General features: G+C 43.4%; 1 protein-coding gene across 1 annotated transcript in view; it reads right to left on the bottom strand.

The window, feature by feature from the left end:
- Window positions 1–16,644, bottom strand: part of LOC129700608 (BRD4-interacting chromatin-remodeling complex-associated protein-like) — a 55,024-nt gene that overhangs the window by 16,127 nt on the left and 22,253 nt on the right. Inside the window, exons 11-13 of the mRNA XM_055641225.1 lie at window positions 8,256–8,444; window positions 4,493–4,554; window positions 1,317–1,465 (exon numbers count right to left, since the gene is read on the bottom strand). Of these exons, the coding sequence (XP_055497200.1) occupies window positions 1,317–1,465; window positions 4,493–4,554; window positions 8,256–8,444 (400 nt within the window). The remainder of the gene's footprint in view (window positions 1–1,316; window positions 1,466–4,492; window positions 4,555–8,255; window positions 8,445–16,644) is intronic.

The raw sequence follows: 16,644 nt of genomic DNA on the forward strand, positions 1-16,644 counted from the left end.
TGATTTATGTTCTCCCGTTGTCAATGCCTGCATTGATCCATTCGTTAGGCAAAGAATCTCAGTAATTTGTTTTGTAATTCTCCTGTGTACATCCCATCATATTCAACTCAATCCTGGTGCAGGGTCTCGTCCTGAAAAGTGGATGGACCTTCTGCTTCTACAGATGCTGCCGGACCTGCTGAGTTTCTCCAGCAGTTCGCTTTTTGCTCCAGATTCCAGCATCTGATGTCGCATGTCTCAATTATACTTTAATTACATTGCATATCACTATTAAAATGAAAGATAAACTCTCCTGGTGTTAACATCAAACCATCAGTTTCTACTTTGGCTACTTCTGATTGTTGTCACCCCATAGCTGTTTCTGGAATGCTCATATAATTCACGCTCAATTTTTAGAAGCTTTTTATTTCCTAATTTTACACATTGACCCGTATCACATCACCTCGCACAGCAGTGAAACGATTATAACCTTGATGACACTGCCATTTTCCATACAACATCAGCAGTTAAGAGATAGATGCAAGAATAGAGTCGTGTGTCTGCCTTACCATTTAATAACATCATGACTGTGCATTTATCTTAGTGTCACTTTCCTGAACTAACCCATGTCCCTGATCAGTCTGAAGAAAGGTATTGATCCAAAACATCACCCGTCCATTCTCTCTCCACATGTTGCCTGACCTGATGAGTTCCTCCAACACTTTGTGTTTTGTTCAAGATTCCAGCATCTGCAGTCCCTTGTGGTGCAGTTTCTTGATATGCAATAATCTATTCCTGTCTGGAATGCACTCAATGACTGAGCTCCCACTGCTCTCTTGGGTCAAGAACTCCATAGCTAACCTTTTTCTCAACTCTGTCTTAAATGGCTCACCCCTTATTTTGAGATTGTGACCCTCAATCAAGATGCCTCAGCCAGAGGAGCCACCATCTTTACATGGATCTTGTCAAGCCTCTTAGGAATTTTTCATGTTTCCACAAGATGACTCCTCATTCTTCTACATTCAGCAGCTTGGGCCCCGTCTGCTTAATCTTTCCTCAGAGAGCCCCACAGCCCCACATCTCTGTAATCAGTCTGATAACCCTTCGTCACATGTAGGTAGAGAGTGTGGACCTCCACATAACACTACAAAAGCAAACATTAGTTGAAAATTGCATTGATTTTGTTTAGTCCACGTACGAGTTGGTCACCAACTGTGTTTAACGTAAACAGAGAATAGAATTCATTTGTTCATATCATTAAGGCCAACCACCCAGCTAATTATGTTGGCATTTTGCTTCTCCCCCCTCTCTGCAGCAAGAGACAATTTCAAGAATACCTTTGATAAAATCCACACTAGATGGCATTGCCCCCTCGCACACGTGATAGGGCAAAAGACTCAAAACAGTGTCCTCAATGGAATGAAACGGAGTGTTACAATCGGGCTGCATAACTGAGGTCTGGTCCTTGCAGAATCTTTCAAGTAACCTGCATGTGTCATAATTAGAAAAGAGTTACTTCCAACAGAATAACACAAAATCTGATCATTTTCCCACTGCTGCTTCGTCATAGAATCATACAGCATAGAAACAGGCCCTTTGTCCCAACTTGACCATTTGTGTTTGGCCCATATCCCTCTAAACCTTTCCTATCCATGAACCTGTCCAAATGCCTTTTAAACAATGTAATTGTACCCACTTCTTTTGGCAGCTCATTCCACATCCACTCACTCACTGTGTGAAAAAAAATATGGCCCCCAGACCTCCTTTAAATCTTTTGCATCTCACGTGTATGACCTCTAATTTTGGACTCCACTTCCCTGGGCAAAAGACTGTAGCCATTCACTCTGCCTATGTCCCTCGTGATGCTACATACCTCTTCACCCCTCTGCCACCTACACTTCAGAAGAAAATGCCCCAGATTTTCCAGTCACTCTTTATTACTCAAATCCTCCAGTCCCGATACCTGAGATCTTGCTGTGTTAACTGGCCACCGTGTTTTTATATTGCTAATGACCACCCCTCAAGATATTCCTTCAGCAAAAAGTTGCCATTTCAAAACAAGTTCTTTACTTCTCATAAAATGTAATTGAGCAGTTTGTTATACAGTGTTGGAAGAGATGTCAGTATCCAATAATTCGGGTTACAATAAACAGATAAGGCAGCATGATCAATTTCTTCGCCTGAGTGACAGAAAGACTCAAGATGAATACCAATGTCTACGCATTACATTGCCCAAATAACACTGTTCAGACAGCTTGGATCACTTTGCTTCTGAAACAGAACTTAATTAAAATGCTGCCTGTCCATTTCCCTCCACAGATTCTACTTGATCTGCTGAGTTCCTCCAGCAGGTTCCTTGTTGCTAACTTAATGCTAAATCTTCCAAACCAATTTCTTCCCCCATTCAAACACACTCTTTAAACTTTAAAGTTAGACTTAGACTTTCTCCTTGCATGAATTCCCACAAATAGTCAGTAGGTCAGGCAGCACCCGCAGGGAGATAAAGAGCTAGCAGTTCAGGTCGAAGCTGTTGAACCCACTGAGAACCTCTAGCATTCTCTCTTTATTTCGTACTTCCGGAATCTGCATCATTTTACTTTCTGAAGTCTGAAAGCGGGTTCTCAAGTTTATCAGATTGACCAGTCCCCGAGATGCGAACTCAGCTTCCTTATCTGTGCTAGTCTTTGTGATTCTGGTTCCACACTAACTTTTGTAACGCTAACAAATCTCTTAGATCTATTAACTCATCACTCCATAATTCGAACGACTTCCTCAACTCTATATAAATGGGGTCTTGACAAAGATGAACAGTGGAAATATTCCCAAGCATTCCTTATTCCTTTAAGGAGTTTGTGGTGGATTTTAAGAGGCGAGGAACACCCCTGTCCCCTGTCTCCATCAAGGGTGTGGATGTGCGGTTTACTAAGGAGTACAAATACCTTGCAGTTTACCTGGACAGTAAACTGGACTAGTCTAGGAATGCTGAGGCCCTGTCCAAGAAGAGATAGAGCTGTCTGTACTTTCTGAGGAGGTTCTGCTCTTTCAATGTCTGCAGTAAGATTGTGCAGATGATCTATCAATCGGTGGTGGCCGGTGCCATCTTCTTTGCTGTCGTGTGCTGGGATAGCAGGGCAAAGGCCGCGGATGCCAACAGAATTAACAAGCTCATCAGGAAGGCGGAGTGGGATCCATTGGAGGTGCTCTTGGAGTTGCAACCGTTGGAGTTGGGGGTAGAGTTGGATTAATTGGAGGAGGTCTTGGAGGGGAGGATGCTCCTCAAACTGCGGAGCATCTTGGACAATACAGCTCACCCCCTCCATGACACACTGGTCTATTTTTGTTAATATGTTAAAAGATGCTGAAGACTTTATGTTGCATTGTTTACTAGAATATTGTTGCACAAGTGTCAATAGAGAACCATATTAATGGTTTCACGCAATGAAATTAGCAGCTGTGTTGTAGAGATAATGGGCAGGTTACATGGAAACATTTTCTTTTCCAAGTAAGATATTTTTCTGCTTGCCAACTTCCAAAGTGATTTTTAAGTGGTTCTCTAGATGTTGATCTAAATCGCCATAGCCAAATTGGCCTGCGTAATACAAGCAGTGTTCCTTAATTCATCAATCATGTGTAATTCAATTCATGTTGTGAAAACATGCATTATAGCAGAACTACCTGTACTTGGTTTAAAAACATTGCGCTAAATATGTATAAGGCTTTTCTGGTTCAATAGATCTAGTCAGTCCTGTATTTATAAATAGGGGCACCAGGTTATTTTTATGTGCAGCTAACTAATCCAAAAATGAATCTTGTAATGAACAACAATTGTAAAAAAAAGCATTATATTTGTCAAAGAAAAGTTCGTTTTATTGAATAGCGGAATTTTCCTTGTTCTCTTGACAAGGGCTGAACACTTTGTCTAACCAGATCCTGTGTAACATTTTTCCATGCACTCACAATAAGTGGAAGCCAAACTCACATATGTCCTGAGCAGAAATCATGACCTCTTCCCTTTCAGGGTGTGGGGTAGGGTAGAGGAAGCCGAGATAAAAATGATCACGTTTGTCCCATTGTGGCAGTTCCATTCATTCCCACCCCTCCACTTCCCGGCGTGGCTCATAAATTGCTTCCTCTTCAGAAGGCACCGACACATTCTCCAGCAGTTAGGCACTGGAAGCCTATTTGGTAAGGCCTACAGTGTTACAACCAAGGATCTAGGGCTGGGGTGCTAACCCAGTTCGTAAGCGGCAGTCTGCGTCGACAGACTCCACAGTGTGTGCCATTGCCTCGTCTCTGAACCACGATTCTGATATACATGTAGGAGGACAGTTTCTACGAGCAAACCAGACAACTCTGTGCTATTCTAAGACTTCTCGAGCTGAGCTGGAAGGCTTAACTACAAAATAACTTGACTGCCGTCTCCGAGAATAAAAGAGAGAATACCAGAGAAAAATATTTACAATGCCCAGAACATCAGATGCAGTGCAGTTTTGGAGACAGTCAGTATACTTACAAGTTGTCCCTCTTTTGAATAGTTTCCACTGATTGCTTCAAACTCCCCACTGGTTCTTCAAGCTGCCAAATACAAAAAATAACATGAGATTTAATAAAAATGATCATTTCCCCCCAAAACAAGCTGCCTGGATTTTGTACACATCTTCGCAAAAGTTAGAAACAAAGAACTGCAGGTGATGGTTAATACACAAAAGGACACAAATACTGGAGTAAATCAGCAGGTCAGGCAGCATCTCTGGATAACATGGATAGACGATGTTTCAGGTCGAGACCCTTCTTCTTTGTGTCCTTTTTTGTTCTTTACAAAAGTTAATGGTTTTGCATACAAGTCTTTAAAAAAGTTAGTGGTTTTACATGAGTCTTTACAAAAGGTAATGGTAATATAACATTTTAATACCGTTATCATATAATAATTAACAATAAAATTAATAATGTATCATTGAATTGCATTGAATATAATGTAAAGAACAGATTTAGTACCCAAATGAGTTCATCAAATGACAATGCATTGACTAATGCCGACTCCGACTGATATAATATGGGGAATCCTGCTCCCAACTATCTGTGATTGGATTAGCCCTTTGCTTAGATTCATGCCTGTGACGTTGGTAATCTTACTAGGCGCGACGGGAGATGGTGTGTCCAATGGGTTGCCCAGGCTTGTCGGACGACAGGACCAGGAACCATCCCGAAGGCTCGTCGGAGCCCGCCTGAAGCCTTGCGGTAGGTGGGACCTTGCCCAAAGGTTTGCCGATCGACGGGACGTGGAACCCACCCAAAGGCTCATCAGTCGGTGGGATCGGGAGGGATCTGGAGAAGTCAGACGTGAGCAGCAAGGACTGGTCAGAGGGTGAAGCAAGCTTCAAAGTGGGCTGCAGGAAGTGCCCTGGGACACAAAGATGAACGGTTGAGGAGAGGAGAGGGACATTGGTTCGCAGAACTGCTCAAGTACATTGAGCACGCAGGCTGACCAGACTTTGAACTTTGAATAATGGTACCAATAATGGCAGTGCCCACATGTAATATGCAAAATTATTTTCACTGTGCAGTTGCATGTGGCAAATAAAGCACTATTGAACTTTTGAACTATTGAGGTTCACAGTTCAATAATCGATCACCAATGAGGAGCTTTCTTTTAAACAAAATGAAGATCAGGACCAGATCTGCAGTTACTTCTCTTTTCTTGATACATAGGATCATTGGATACACAAAAGACTAATCAATGTTCAGATGGGTCAAGTTGATCTCTTCCACAACTCCCTATTTTTTAAATTTACGCTACCCTAAGTAAATCTCATAATTTTCCACTTTGAACTATCCGACTGATCGTTACCCTGCCCAGATTTCTGGGAGAGTTCCTCCCTCCACTATCCTTCCTGATCTCATTCAGGATAAACTGACTTTAACTTCACAGTTATGCCTTTTGGACTCTTCCGGGAGCAGGAACAATCGTTTTCCAAAAATAACTCCAGGTTCCTTGGATACAGAGAATGAGGAAAGTGAGCAACGGGTAAACAGGTTGAACACTTTTCCATGACCTTAACACCAACTTTGGTCTTGATAAGAGTAAATGATTATATTTGCTGCTACTGAGAGGGAGCCATCTGACAGTATTTACGATGGAAAGTGGCACAGTCAGGATATATTTTCATTTTCGCTTCAACTCCTAAGAGGAAAATTGGAAACAAATATTTTGCAATTCAGATGGTTTGAGTTTCAGGATTAACCAAAGCTTAAAAAAAGAAACACAGAAACCTTGAGTTCTGTATAAATGAAGTTGGAAGAGTCAAACAGTCTCAGTCCTGAGGATGGTATTGGGGGTCCTGAGGTCAAAGGTCAAGCTTGAGTTATGGAAGGTTCAAGATTACATTGGTCACCAAAGTTACTTGCTCCTCTGGGAACACAATGGCAAAATCAAAAAAGTATTTAAGACTGATCTTGTTGAATTCCTCTGGCCCCGACGGGTCCTGTCGGCAGGGAACCACCAACGCAGCACCCACCTTCACTCCAGTAGAAAGGGGAGATTATTCCCAGTTCATTTACACAACAACCCATCTTACCCTTCCCCACCTGCCCACCCAACCTAGTTGGTCACAGAGCAAAATAATGAATCTTACCAAGCTCAGATTCTTGGAAAAAAAAGCTGCTACAAGCTCACATGATAGGATATTTGTTTTTGAAAAGTAGAACAATGCATTAAATGTATTTAAAACTCAATAGGTCTGTTCAAAGAGTTCAGAGGCCTCAAGCTAATTCACTCCGTCATGCTTCTAAACTGCATATATTGCAGCAGAGGTCATGAGCATCACAGTGACTAATGTGTCTCTTTGCTGGAACAATTCAAAACAAAGCTTGTCTCTGTCTGGCTGTGTCGCCTTCTCCAAATGTATTCAACTTCCTTCAGAAAACAATAGGCCCTATTCTTATGACATTCTTTTCCCTAATAATCCTATATAATAAATGATTAAAAAACCCAATCTGAATTTCTTAGCAACATTTTAAATTTATAATTGTTTGTCACCAAGGGTCTTAAAGATATAGTCTTAACACATTTATTTTAACATTGAACAGTACAGCACAGGAACAGGCCCTTCAGCACACGATGTCTGTGTCAACTATGAAGTCTCCTTACCCTGGTTTTTCATGTGTTCATCTAAATGTCTTTTAAATGTTGGCTGTGGTATCAACTTCCACCAATTGCCCTAGCAGCGTATTCCAGTTGTTTATATACAAACTCCTCAGAATTTAAAACAACTTTTATTTCTCCAGTTCTGATGAAGAGTCTGACAAAAACTGTTAGCTCTGCTTCTCTCTCCACAGATGCTGCCTGACCTGCTGAGTGTTCCCGCATTTTCTCTTTTTATTTCAGATTGCCAGTTTCATAGGTGCCAGGTACAAAGTTCCCTGAAAGTGGTGTAGTGGGTAGATAGGTGGTGAGGAAGGCTTTTGCATGCTGGCCTTCAGTCAGGGAATTGCGTATAGAAGCTGGGATGTTTAGGTTACAGTTGAAGAAGTTGCTGGTGAGGCTGCACTTGGGATATTTGGTTCAGCTTTGGTCATCCCACAAATGGAAGGCTGCCATTAAACTGTAAAGATTGCAGAGAAGAATTGCAAAGATGCCAGGAAGGTGTGACCCTTGGCTATCTCCGTTGCTTCCTGCTGGTCCATGGATCTTGTTCCATGTTGAAAAAAAATCTCCTTTGTGTTGAAATGTTGCTTCCTGCTGGTCACCTGGAATGTTATGTGTTTTTAACATCATAAACAGTAAAGATTGCAGAGAAGAAATTGCAAGGAAGTTGCCAGGACTTGCAGGGATGAACGATAGGAAAGGATTGGTTATGTGGATTGAGATGCCAGAGGAAGTAATTGAAGCAGGTGCAGGAACAAAATTCTATTGGATAGGAACATGGATTGGAAACATTTAGAAGGATATGGACTAAACGGGATCAGCTTAGAAGGGCTATCTTGTTCAGCATGGACCTGTTGAGCTAACTGGCCTGCTTCCATCCTGTGTGACCCTGTGACTATCTCCGTTGTGTTGAAATGTGCTTCCTGCTGGTCACCTGGAATGTTATGTGTTTTTAACTCCATTCATCAAGCAGGACACAACACGTCCTTGTGAGCTCGCAATGGAGATATATACGCAACGGACGTGCGGTTGATGTAAATGTGGTTTGGTTTTCTGCAAGGGAGTATTGGGAAAGGTGAGCTTAAGGGTGAAGATACCTTGAGGTGAAGGTGCTTTTCAGTCGATTCCTTACCTGTAGCGTAGACTTGCAGCTACGGCTGGACAGTGGTTTTATGTGAATGGTCTGAAATGCCCCTTGCCATTGTGGAGACGCTGTCCTTGCAGAGCGCACGTATAACAACACACTCAGCCACCCACAGCAACCGGGTCTGGTGGAAGACAGAATTAAAACCGTTTGCACTGTACACAGTGGAACGTAAGACTAGTGGGTGGAAATCCTTCCCTTTCCCAATGACGACGAGTGCCTCTCGCGGTGTAACCAATGTCAATGATCCTTTGGTCAGAGTATTCCAGTTATGGACGTCAAGCTTATCTCCATGAATTATGGTTAATTCTGCAAAACTGGGGGGTTATAGTACCTGTGTAAACACATCCCTTATGTCCTGCCTGTTTAAGAAGGAACTGCAGATGCTGGAAAATCAAAGGTAGACAAAAATGCTGGAGAAACTCAGGGGGTGAGGCAGCATCTATGGAGCAAAGGAAATAGGCGACGTTTCGTGTCACAAACCTTCTTCAGACTGATGTGGGGGTAGGGGGTGGGGACGGGAAGAAGAAAGGAAGAGGCGGAGACAGTGGACTGTGGGAGGGCTGGGAAGGGAAGGGGAAAGGAGAAAGCAGGGACGACCTAAAATTGGAGGTCAATGTTCATACCGCTGTGGTGGAAACTACCCAAGCGAAATATGAGGTGCTGCTCCTCCAATTTACAGTGGTCCTCACTGGCCATGGAGGAGGCCCTGGTCAGAAAGGTCGGATTCAGAATGGGAGGGGGAGTTGAAGTGCTGAGCCACCGGGAGATCAGGTTGGTTATTGCGGACCAAGCGGAGGTGTTGCTCAGTCCTGCCCGTCAACAACCCTACAACTGATTCACGTAATGTGAATACTAGACAGGTTTTACAAAGGAACTGCCAGCCTCTCATTACGTTGTGCAGCACTGATTCTCAGCTGGGAGATAAAAGGCGGAGGGAGCACTGTGAGCGAGATGTGTGAGGGAACATCTACAAAACGTTGGATGGTGAGGAGGGAGGAGAACGACACCCAACCACCTCCGCTGGTGCAAAACTCTCCAACTCATTACAAGAGTTTAATCTTGCCAACCTTGTCTGTGCTGGCTCTTTGCAAAGCCCAATTATCCCATTCCTCCCTACATTTTTCCCATGGATCTACAAGATTTTTTTTCCCTTTTAGTTAATTTGTCCAATTTCTTCCCAAAAGTTACTATCCACAACATTCCAGCTGTGCATTTGAGATCAACGTGCTCTCCTCTCCCTTCAGGTACGTTTACATCAAGCTTATCCCGGTATCCTCTGACTACATACCCTCATGTTGCTGGAGTCATGATCAATGTTCCTACATTCCTGCCTCAACCCCACACAGGTGCAGAATTTACCCAACACAGCCTTCAGTGACACAGCTTCCACAGCTCTCTCAGGTAAACTTCTCCAGAGGTTCACAGTCCTTCAGGAGAAGAAATTCCTCCTTATCTCAGACTTAAATGTGGGACCGTTATCCCAAGGGTCCAGAGTTCTAAATTCACTTAACTGAGAGAACATCTCAGCATCCAGGCTACTTCTGGATCTTACATGTTCCAAAGCGATCAACTCTCGTTAAAACTTCAGAGAATCAAGGCCCAATCTGCTTAATCTTTCCTCATAAGAAAACTTTTCACATCTGGAACCTCCTCTTCACTGTCTCCAAGGTAACCGTATACTTCCCTAAGTAAGGAAACCAAAGGTGTATGCAGTATTCTAGGAACGGTCTGGCCAAAACCCTGGGAAGTTGCAGCAAGACTTCCCGACCTTTGTACTCCATTCCTCCTATAATAAAGGCCAACGTTCCACATCTATATTACTTGCAGAGTAACTTTGGGTTCCACGTACATTGATTTCCCAGTCCCCTCTCAGACACCTCTACTCCACAGGAAACAAATGCAATTTATCTAGTCTCTCCTCTCCAGCAAAATCCTGGTGAATCTACTCCTTACCCTCTCCAGAGTAATAATGAGCTTCCTATGGTGTGGCCACCAGAACTGTACACAGTACTCCAATTGTGACCAAATCAATGTTTTACAAAGTTGCACCAAGACTTCCCTGGTCTTGCATTCGCTGCCCAACTCATGAAGGTACAAATTCTGTGTGCCTTCATCATCACATCTATCTATGCTGCCACCTTCAGAGATCCTTGGACTTGTATATCAAGGTCCCACTGTTCCTCAGTACTCCTGAGAGCCTAACCATTCATTGTGGATGTACTACCCTCAGAAGTCCTCCCAACCCACACTTACAACAATTAAATTCTATTTGCTATTGTTCTGCCCCTTATATTCACAGCCCAACTATTGATGTTTATGATAAGAGTTACGATGCCAACACCATTGATCATAGGTTTTCTAAGCACAAAATCAACCACCAACCATTGTATTTTGTTCCTTATTATCAATCCAATTTTCCAACTTACCATGGATCTTGTGAGCCCTAATCTTATGAACCAGTCCCCTACTCTTACTGAAATCCATATAGACAACATAATTTCCTTGCCCTCATCTATACACTCTGAGAATAATTGAATCAAACCGGTCTGACAGGATCTCTCCTTAACAAAGTCGTACTGACTATTTTTTTATCAATCCCTGCCTTTCCAAGTGAAGACTAAATCCTGTTCCTTAGATTTCTTTGCTCATAATTTCTGCGCCGCTGATGTTGGTCTAATGATTACTTGGCTTATCCCAGCTGCCTTCCTTAAATAAATGTACCACATTTGCTGTTATCTGGTATCTTACTTGTGGCCAGAAATATCTATTGGAGCCCTAACAATCTCCACACTTAGCTCCCAGAGCAGCCTGTGATATGTCTCATCAGGCCCTGGGGATTTATCCATGTTAAAGCCCACTAAGACATATACTGTATGATCTCTCATATTCTAGAATTTCGCCAACCCCTTCCCTGAATACTCCAACCACAACCTCTCCATGGTCTAGTTTATAATAATTGACAATTTACTGTATTTTTATTGTTGATTTTGCATCTTAAGGGCCTGTAAAGTTGCAGCAAATAAATACGTCTGAAGGGTCTCAACCCAAAACGTCACCCATTCCTTCTCTCCAGAGATGCTGCCTGTCGCGCTGAGTTACTCCAGCGTTGTGTGTCTATCTTGGGTTTAAACCAGCATCTGCAGTTCCTTCCTACACAAGTAAGTAACTGTTCTGGTTCAGATCCAGTGCAGATGATAAATAAACACTGTTCATTGTGATCCTTCATTTTTTCTGTTCTACTCTGATATGATCTATCTATACCATAGGCCTCCTATCACTCCTGGAGTGTTAGTTGATGTATGGTATAAACCCACCAAAACTTATCTTTCCCAAGAACCTTAACGCTCCCACATCTGCTTTGCCTATGGGATTGACAGCTTTTCTTCTACATTTGACTATACCTTCCTCCATCTGCATATCTACTGTGTCCCACTCTTATGCCAGATTTGTTGAAACCCTCCCCAACAGCAGGAACAAAAATGCTGGACTTATTCCAGTTCAGGTACAACTTTACCAGCTTGTACTGGCCGCATCTTCCCCAGAAGTGGTCCCAGTCATCCACGAGTCTAACGTCTTCCCTTCCACTGTACATTTATCCGACCAACTTCCTCAGTTTCATGTATTAGCTTTGAACCTCTATATATTAGTTTCAAGTTGAACATGAAGCTTTATGACATGATTACTCTTCTCCAAACTACACTTTTGTGTGAGATTACTGATGGATCGCATCTCATTACACATGATCAGATCTAAAATTTCCTGGTTGGATCCACAACTATTCTGAATTGATTGTCTCAAGAATATGACCCCCTCCTCCGTCTCCACCATTCCTCCTCCTCATGTACTCCCCCCGCCAGCCTTCTCCCCTCTTTGAACTTTTTTACTTCCAACTGTCAGCACATCAACTGTCTTGGCCTCTCCACCCTCCATATCCACTCCAATCCCACCCCCTCTGAACGGCCCAGCTCTCCACTCACTTAGCAGCAATCCCAACATTGGTATTAAACCCACTGACAAAGGAGGTATCCTTGTGGTCTGCAGGGTGACCTCCACCATGCCGAGGTCAGGCACCAGGTCTTAGACACCTCCTCATACTGACCCCTTGGTCACGACCCCACAGACGAACGGCAGGCCATCATCTTGCAGACTGTTACCAATCTCATCACCTCTGGCGATCACGTCTCCCTCCACAGCTTCTAACTTTATAGTTCCCCACCCTCACACTGCCCACTTCTATTTCCTTCCCAGAGTAAACCCCACCAGGACTGCGCTGGTAGACCCATTGATTCTGCCTGCCCTGCCCCACAGAACACATCTCAAATACCTTGATGTACAAACAAGGAACTGCAGATGCTGGTTTATACCAAAGATAGACACAAAGTGCTGGAGTAACTCAGTGGGTCAGGCAGATTCTCAGGAGAAAAAGGATAGCTGACGCTTCTGGTTAGGACCCTTCCTTCTTTTAGATTAGAGAAGGTAAGGGGAACAGAAAAGTGAAGATCGTCGATGTCTCACAGGGATAAGATTCCAGAGAGGGGAGTCCAAGAGGAGGAATGTTGAAGACAGGTTAAAGGGTCCCAACCTGAAAAATCACCTATCCTGTTTCTCCAGAGATGCTACCTGAACCGCTGGGTTACTCCAGCACTTTGTGTCCATCTGTCAAGTACCTTGATTCTATCTTCTCTCCCCCCCCCCTTGTCCATTCCTTTCCGACCTACATCCAAGACATCTCAGGTAGACACCTCACACACCCTTCAACTCTTCAATAACTTTCACTTTCCAGGCCCCCTTTGCCTCATCCTTACTAGGGACATCCAGTCCCTTTGCACCTCCAACCCCCACCAGGAAGGTCTCAAGGTCCTCCGGTTCTTGCTTCAACACAGGTTTCCCTCCACTAACACTCTTCTCTGCCTGAAAGAATTTCTCCTCTCCCTCAAAAGCTTCTCTTTTGACACCTCTCACTTTCTTCAAGTTAAAGGTCTAGCTATGGGCACTCTCATATGCCTTTTCATTGGTTGCGTCAAAGAGTCCTTGTTCCAAATATCACTGGCAGTATCTCCCAACTCTTTCTCCGTTACACTGAAGACTACATCAGGGCTTCCTCCTGCATCCGTGCAAAACTAATCGATTTCATAACCTTTGTCACTAACTCACACCGTGCCCTTAAATTCACTTGGACTAACTTTGGTGTTGACACCTCTCTTCCCTTTCTTGATCACTCTGTCTCCATCACAGAGGACAGATTATTGATTGACAACAATGACAAACCCAGCAACTCCATTAGTTATCTGGATTACACTTCCTCTCTTTCCTGCCTCATTATCTCTCAATCTCTCCGACTCCACCACTTCTGCTTCCGAGATGAGGCTTTCCATTCTAGTACTGCCGAGATGTCCTAATTCATTAGTAAACATGGTTTTTTTCCTGCTATCATAGATGGATCCATCACCCATGTCTCCTCTGTGTCCAAAGTGTTTAAGAAGGAGCTGCAGATGCTCGAAAATCGAAGGTAGACAAAAGTGCTGGAGAAACTCAGCGGGTGCGGCAGCATCTATGGAGCGAAGAAGGGTTTTGGCCCGAAATGTTGCCTATTTCCTTCGCTCCATAGAAGCTGCCGCACCCGCTGAGTTTCTCCTCTGTGTTCTTGCTGCCTCTTCCCCCAGACAGAACAAAATTAGAAGTCCCTGTTCCTCACTTTTCACCCCACCATTCACATCCAACACATCATTCTCCGACATTTCCGACACCTTCAACATGATCCCACCACGGCACATCTTTTTATTCCCATCTCTTTCTGCCTTCCACGGAGACCACTCCCTCCACAGCTCCATGGTTCACTTATCATTTCCCACCCAAACCAGCCCCTCCACAGGTAATTCCCCTGCAACCACAAGAGATATCCCTACACCACCTCCATCATGTTTATGTGATAGGAGCAGAATGAGGCTATTTCGCCCATCAAGTCTACTCTGCCATTCAATCATGGCTGATCTATGTCTCACTCCTATCCACATTCTCCTGCCTTCTCCCCATAACCCCTGACACCCGTATTAATCACAAATCTATCTATGCCTTAAAAATATCAATTGACTTGGTCTCCACAGCCTTCTGTGACAATTAATTCCACAGATTCACCACCCGGTGACATCACATCCAAGGACCCCGGCAATCCTTCCAGGTGATACTTGCACCTCCTCTAACCTCATCTACTGCAATAGGTGGTCCCAATGTGGCCTTCTGTACATCGGCAAGACTGATCATAGACTTGCCAACTGTTTCACCAAACACTTGCACTCAGTTCTCCAACCATTCTAACTCCCCTTTCCATTCCCATACTGACCTTTCTGTCTTGGCCTCCTCCATTGCCAGAGTGAGGCCCCATGCAAACTGGATAAACAGCACCTTATACTCTGCTTGGGTAGTTTACAACCTAATGGTATGTACATTAAAATTTCCAATTCATCCACCCCTCTTCCTCCCTCTCTCTGTGCCCCACATGGACATACACCTATTTCTCCCCTTCTTCTCTCTGTCCATTTTATATTCATTAATCTGGTTCCTCTGGACTGGGGTTTCCACAGCTTTAACAGAAGATGAAGGTGACATGCCCCAATAACTACCGACCAGTGGCACTAACGTCCGCGGTGATGTGGCGCTTTGAGAGGTTGGTTATGGCACATATCAATTCTTCCCTCAACAAGAGCCTGGACCCTCTATGGGACCTGGACACCATGAACTCAACTCTGATTTATTTGCACCTATGCCAATATTCCTCAACCTCTCTTCATCTATGAATGGAGGCCAAGCCCCATGTCGCTGCATTATCCGTTCTGAACCTTGCTACTATTCTCCATCCCGCTCCAAGCCCAACTTACAGTGCGATGCCCAAAACCGAATATTATTCCAATTGGGGGTAACTAACAAAATTGAATTAAGAATGCTTAAACATATGCACTCTTAGTTAAACCAAACCCTTGAAACACTTCATCAAAACACACACATAAAAAGCACAAACAATGATACCACAGTCCTTGTGGCAAGGAAGCAAACATATTTTCGAGAGACAGAGAAGAACTTAAACCATGATTCTGCTGTTGGTTGAAAAAGTGCTGGAGAAATTCGGTCCGAAACGTTGCCTATTTCCTTCGCTCCATAGATGCTGCTGCACCCTCTGAGTTTCTCCAGCACTTTTGTCTACCATCGATTTTCCAGCATCTGCAGTTCCTTCTTAAATTTTCTGCTGTTGGTTTCCATGAAGATACAACTGACATCTGAGAGGTTTCTCCCTCTGAATCCCCCTTCCCCAATGCATCCATTGTCTCATGGATCATAGAGAGTAGGTTCAGGGGTGATGCCAAGACACAAACCCAACTTGTGGTTACTCCACTGTGACTTAATGCATCCAGTTTGGAAAAGTTCCATCTGAGCTGCATTGTGGGAACCACAATGGTTTATGAAAGTCACACATCAACTTGGTAACAATAACCATGCCTCAAATATGACAGAAATATAATATAATGTTTCTGAATTCTGAAAGACAACAGATAAAGTAGAAAATAATGGGGCTTTAGAAAGCTGGATTAGAATATTGCTTTTATGTTTTAGCTATGATCAATATTCAGATGTGATGCAATTCAATTCAATTATACCTACCACTCCACGGTGTACCACAGTATATTCTGATGACTTCTCTGTTACGCAAGGATTGCTTTTCTATAAAATCAACCGTTGAGATTTTTTGTAATGTGACCCTTCCCCTCCCCTTCTCCATACCCATGTTATATAGTGTAATACAGCATGGAAACAGGTCCAGCACCCCAACTCGTCAACGCCGACTCAGATGTCCATAGGTGTTTAACCCTTACCCCTCTGAACATTTCCTATCCATATACTTATCCAATCGGAAGTGTTCCAACAGTTTTATTCCTCTCTATAGCAACAACTCCATGGGTGTGGGGGTCTATATGCAAGTGAATTCTAAAACTGGAGACTTGCGATTATCTTTTTTCATAACTTGGAGGAAAGTTCAGCCAAGAGAATGAGGTTTATATTTCAATCTGCACGTTGATGTATCTCATTATATTAATACAAAGCAGCTATTCCTCTGGCTGAGGAATATCCCACACAGCAGCCCACCCATGCAGTAATCACCCAAGAGGGAATCACCTGAATGGTTTACATTTAATATGTTAAATTGTATTTTATCCTGATATATACATCCCACTCCCTTGGTATGGTCCATGGGAAAATGTAGAAGGCAGAAAATAAAAAAATGAGAAAAATGCAAATTCCTGGTCAGCTAATTGAAATGGTGTTATTGAAACATGAAACCTACCTAAATTGGAAGAGGCTGCCTTGACAGTTTCCAAAACAA

The sequence above is a fragment of the Leucoraja erinacea genome, chromosome 9, assembly GCF_028641065.1.
Source record: "Leucoraja erinacea ecotype New England chromosome 9, Leri_hhj_1, whole genome shotgun sequence".
Classification (NCBI taxonomy): domain Eukaryota; kingdom Metazoa; phylum Chordata; class Chondrichthyes; order Rajiformes; family Rajidae; genus Leucoraja; species Leucoraja erinaceus.